Source organism: Myotis davidii, unplaced genomic scaffold (assembly GCF_000327345.1).
Source record: "Myotis davidii unplaced genomic scaffold, ASM32734v1 scaffold159, whole genome shotgun sequence".
Classification (NCBI taxonomy): domain Eukaryota; kingdom Metazoa; phylum Chordata; class Mammalia; order Chiroptera; family Vespertilionidae; genus Myotis; species Myotis davidii.
In genome coordinates this window covers 5,915,084-5,920,656 of record NW_006291231.1, presented here as the reverse complement: position 1 = coordinate 5,920,656, position 5,573 = coordinate 5,915,084, and the positions used below count along the sequence as shown (strand labels likewise).

At 43.9% G+C, this 5,573-nt stretch overlaps 1 protein-coding gene across 1 annotated transcript in view; it reads left to right on the top strand.

Annotated features, from left to right (window-relative positions):
- Window positions 1–2,459: 2,459 nt before the first annotated feature.
- The window catches only part of SRFBP1 (serum response factor binding protein 1), a 67,650-nt gene continuing 64,536 nt past the window's right edge, over window positions 2,460–5,573 (top strand). Inside the window, exon 1 of the mRNA XM_006764397.2 lies at window positions 2,460–2,557. Coding sequence (XP_006764460.1) covers window positions 2,522–2,557 — 36 coding nt within the window. The 5' untranslated portion in view covers window positions 2,460–2,521. The remainder of the gene's footprint in view (window positions 2,558–5,573) is intronic.

The window sequence follows — 5,573 nt, the reverse complement described above, 5'->3', positions numbered from 1 at the left end:
CTGGGGGCAGTGGGGGATGAGCAGGCCAGTGTGGAGGGACGGTAGGGGCAAGCGGGCCAGCAGGGGAGGCAGTTTGGGGTGATCAGGCTGGCAGGGGGAATTTGGAGGCAAGCAGGCAGGCAGCGGGGGTGGGGGGGGCGGTGAGCAGTGGAGGGCGAGCAGGTCGGCAGGCAGAATGATTAGAGGGTATCAGGCAGGCAGGCAGGAAGGTGAGCGGTTAGGAGCCAGGAGTCCCAGATTGTGAGAGGGATGTCCGACTGCTGGTTTAGGTCCAATCCCTGTAAACTGGCAGTAGGACATCCTTCGAGGGGTCCCAAAGGGGAGAGGGTGCAGGCCAGGCTGAGGAACATACCCTCCCCCGCGCACAAATTTCTTGCACCAGGCTACTAGTGTGTGTGTATGTGTGTGTGTGTGTATATATATACAGACACATGCATACATATATACATATACATATATATATATCTCCTTCCTGCAAACACACACAAACAATAGCATACTAAAGTATAATGTCACGTGATTTGTTCATCAAAGAATATATAAGGACAAGTCTGAGGAGAGAGCAGTTGCTAGAAATATGAGGTGTTAGAAAACAAGAGGTGTGGTCATGAGTAAACACTATAGCCTTTAAGAGCCACAGACAAACTTCATAATAAGAATACATTTTATGAAGCATTATGAAATCATAACAACACCTTTCTCCCAAATAAAAAACACTTTTCCCATAAAGTTCTACATTTAGCTTTAAAACATCCTTTCCTAGGTATTTACGTTTTTTTCTTTCTTTTTATTTTCTCCCTAGGTATTTATGTATGTAGTGTCTACTACCCGCTGAATTGAAAAAGCCCCTATATAGGAGCTCATCTTTTTAAATATATATATATTATTTCAGAGAGGAAGGGAGAGGGAGAGAAACATCAATGATGAAAATCATTGATCAGCTGCCTCCTGCACGCCCCCTACTGGGGATTGAGCCTGAAACCGGGGCATGTGCTCTTGACTGGAGTCGAACTTGAGACCCTTCAGTCTGCAGGCCAATGCTCTATCCATTGAGCTAAACTGGCTAGGGCAGGAGCTCATCTTTAAAAAGGGAAGCTGATGGATAAGGAGACCATTATAAGTCAGTGTATGGTTTATTCATGGCAAAAAAAAAACAACCCAAAAAACAAAAACTACCTTTATATGACACTGTAAGGAAGTCAGCCATTAATTCATTTGTGCTCAAGTCCTATATTAAACTAAAAGAATCCTAATCCAAATAAAAATCATGAGTTGCTGTAAATTGAGTACAGAATCAGTAGTTAAGAGCATGGGCTCCGGACAGTGCTGTCTCTTGGACAGAGTTCAGAAGTGGGCCTGGATTAAATGTTCTTTCATCAGACTCTTGAAATTGTTAATACTTTTATCTGTGAAGTTGAGTTTTGTGAGTGCAGTGGAACATACATCAAGGGCTTGGTCTCACATCCTCCCATTTGGGTTCTTTGGCTTCCCACAGCCCTGTCTATGCCCAGCGCAGTCACCCCTCCCTGGTTGCTGGGGCCCGGCTCCTAGGCACCTGTGAGGGTGTGCACTAGCCCCACCAGTATTCCTGGGATTGAGGGAGCAACAGACTAAATACCAATAAGAAATATATGACAGGCCAATAAACCACGAAAGAAACGTTTTCCTACTTTTTGGATGAGGGGTTCTGCATTTTCATTTTGTACTGGGCTCCGCAGATTACAACCAGCCCTGGAGTCCTCCAGTTTCCACATCTGTAAGATAAGAATAATTGTTTTTATCTAATTCGGTTTGCTACTATTTTGGAGATCATGTGTCCCAGTACTTGATTCATGTTAAGCTCAGTACTCCGGGTGTTAAGTATTAATCAATATATTACCTAATTCATACTCACTCCCTCATGTCTCCTTTGCCTGCAGGCTAATACTTTAAAATACCCATCCCCACAGGCGGCGGCAAATGAGTGTCCTGGTTTTGCTTTACACGTTCATTATCTAATTAAACTTTCTTACAGTGTGCAGGAAAAACATGTTCATGCCTAACTTATAATGTGCGGCTGAAACAAAAAGATGTATCTAATAAGGCGTGCAAGAATCTTCACATGTACTAGGTAAATAAAAATTCAGAGCAAAACCTAGTGATTCAAGTGATGCTTTCAAAAAAGCTTTCTCACCTTCACTGGGACAAAAAAGACTAAGGTCCTTACAACGCGGGCCCAGTCTACAAGTGAATACAATAGAACCAGCATCTTGAAAAATTCCTTTCCAAACAGATCGCAGAGCGCCCAGGGGGCCACCGCTCACGCCTGGTTTCCATAGGAACGCGCAATTCCGGCGCGTAGCCCTCTGCTCCGGAAGTTGTCCTGTCTCACCGCCTGTGTCCCTTTGTTTCAAGCGTTGGTTCGCGCACGCGACTGAGGAGTTTTGGGCCAAAGAGGCCACCGTTGAGGGGGCGTGGCGACGCCGACGGCAAAGGCTGGCTGTGTTCACGTGCCTCTGCGGATCCGCTTCCTAGATCAACCATGGCCCAGCCCGGGACCCTGAACCTCAATAACGAGGTGAGCGCCGACGTCTGGGGGCTTGTGGGGATGACCTTGAGGGCCCTCGAAGGGCTCTTCTGCGTTTCTCTGAAGGGCGCGTGGTCTGGCCGGGGTGAGGATGGGAAGTGCGGAGAGGAGCCTGCAGCGGGGCCCAGGCTGGTGTCCGAAACTCGGCGGATGCAGCGGTAACTCCGCTTCAGGTTTCTAGGTGGCTGAAGCTAGAGACGTATCCCTGACGTCTGGACCCAGGAATTTGTGTCAGTGGGACTTCGGGGGTTTACTATATAACTCTGTATAACTAAACTCAGAGTATAGTACAAGTTGTGAGGATTAAATTAACTGGAATACGTAAAGTGTTTGCACAGTGCCTGACAATCAGTAAACTCCCCGTACACGTTACCTATCTTATGCAGCTTTTCCTAAGAAATTGCTGACCCTGTATGAGGTTATATCTTTTATGAGGATGAATACTCAGTACCTCATTTCCTCTTTCAGAGAAAGCCCCATTGCTTTCATTTACAGCAAAACTTTAAGAGCTGTTTATACTTGTGGCCCCCAATGCTTCGCTCGTGCTAATTCCAGTCTCATCAAACATTTGCCTTCATCACCATAGCGTGCTCATGTCACTAGGCTACCGTTTCTGCCACTCTTCTCTTTACAGTTTTTGCTTCTATTCCAGGGAGTCATAAATCATCTGAAGATTAAACTTAAGCTGGAAAAGCAAGGTTCAAATTAGGATCTCACAGCTACAGCAAAGATAGTTCTTTAACTTCTTTATTCAGTGGATACATGTGTCTGCTGTAAGCTGCTCACTGTTTATATTACACCGTTGTGTAAGGCACTTTCTATTTTCAAGCAACTTACACCAGGTAGGAAAACTCACCTATGATTCAGAATAATGCCCAGAAGAGCTGTTAGTACAGAAAAGTTTCCAGAAAAGGCAAAGCGAAGTGAGTGCAGTATTCTTGGGATTTAAGAATCTTATGCAGGAATTTCAGGTCAGTGATTCAATGAAGGGGAAGAAGGCATTCCAGACAGATGGACCAGTATAAGCAGAAAAGGGATGGTAGTAGGAAACTGCTTGGGTGGTATAGGGATTGAAACTCCGTTGGTGAGACCTTGTGGGATGAAGTAGGAAATGAAACGGAAAAATATTACTTCCTTACTGCCAGGCCAATAAATCTGGGTTTCACTTGGCAGTGGAGTACAAGATTGATTAGAAAGGGAAATATTAAAGATGCTTCGTGTATATTTATCAACATATGATAAGCTTGTGTTATTTCCAGAAAACTTTTAGTGGACTTTTTTGCATTAGGGTATAAAAGATCTAATGGGAGTTCACTGGAAGTACTAGTGAGTTCTGCTCAATTTTGAAATTACTCTGAGAGTAGTAATGACATATGCCACTCCTCATTTAAGGCTCTTTCTTTTTTTCCATTGAGTTCATTTCCAGGCCTCTTCCAAATAAATTTTGACCTTTAGGAAGTCTTCACTAATTCACCTCAGTCTGGGCTAAGTATCCATTCTCTGCGCAACTAGAGTGCTTTCTACTCTGAAAACACCTGTTTACCTGTTTCTCTTTTTTTGTGTATATGTCTGTCACCTACAATATATGTGCTCTATAAATGTTTGCTGGATGACTAAATGAACTTATCAAATTGGAAGCTTAGATTCTCCCACTACTAGGTGTACCGGTTAATAATGGCGGATTTTGTAATCAAAGAAAACATGATAATTTCAAGAGAAACATCAAAAGTGCTTTATTCAAAGTAATGTCCATCGCTAGCTACACATTTCCCCCATCTTTCAGGTAATTTGTGGATACCGTCCCAATAGAACTTTTCTTGTTTTGAGGCAAACCATTCAGAGACCCAATTTTCCACTTCTTTGTACGTTTTGAAGTGCTGCTCAGAAAGCGTGTGTGCCATCGATCAGAACAAGTGATAATCTGAAGGAGCGAGGTCTGGTGAAAACAGCGGGTGGGTTAATACTCACCAGGCAAGATCTTTTAATGTCTTTAACTGGTTTTGAAGTGTGTGATGGTGCGTCATCATGAAGCAAGATTACTTTGCTGTGTCTTCTGGCACATTCTGGTCGTTTCACGATCAAAGCGTGGTTCAAATTGATTATTTGTTGTCGGTAGTGACCAGTATTAACAGTTTCACCTGGTTTTAGAAGCTCATAATGCACCACACCTTCCTGATCCCACCAAACACAGAGCATTGTCTTCTTTTCGAAATGATTTGGCCTTACAGTCAATGTTGATGGTTGACCTGGATCAACCCATGATTTTGTGCATTTGGGATTCTCAAAATAAATTCACTTTTCATCGCCAGTCACAATTCGACACAAAAATGACTTTCTTTTGTGCTGTTGAAGCGTTTTACTGATGACTTTTCGATTTTCCATTTGTCTTTCGTTCAGTTGATGTAGCACCCATTTTTCTTCTTTTAAAATCTTTCCCATCTTGCACCAGGTCATTGCTCAGTAAATACTAGTTCTTTATTCCCTGGCCAGTTTGGCTCAGTGGCTAGAGCAGGGGTGGGCAAACTTTTTGACTCGAGGGCCACAATGGGTTCTTAAACTGGACCGGAGGGCCGGAACTAAAGCATGGATGGAGTGTTTGTGTGAACTAGTACATGTTAACACTGCTGCTGGTGAAGGAGCGGAGGGGAGAGCAAGAGAACCCTTCCCTCTTTCGGCTCCGCGGGCTGGATAGAACAGCCGAACCGGCCGGATCCGGCCCGCGGGCCGTAGTTTGTCCACGGCTGGGCTAGAGTGTCGGTCTATGGACTGAAGAGTCCCGGTTAGATTCCAGCAAACGGGCGCCATCCCTAGTAGGGGGCATGCAGGGAGGCAGCCAATCAATGATTCTCTCTCATCATTGATGTTTCTCTCTCTCCCTCTTCCTTCTTCTCTGAAATCAATAAAAATATATTTAAAAAAAATAAAATAAAAATTTTCCCATTGCTTGTAAATGATTGGAAATTGTTTGCTGAGCAACGTTTAATCTTTCTGCAAGTTGTTTTTGAGT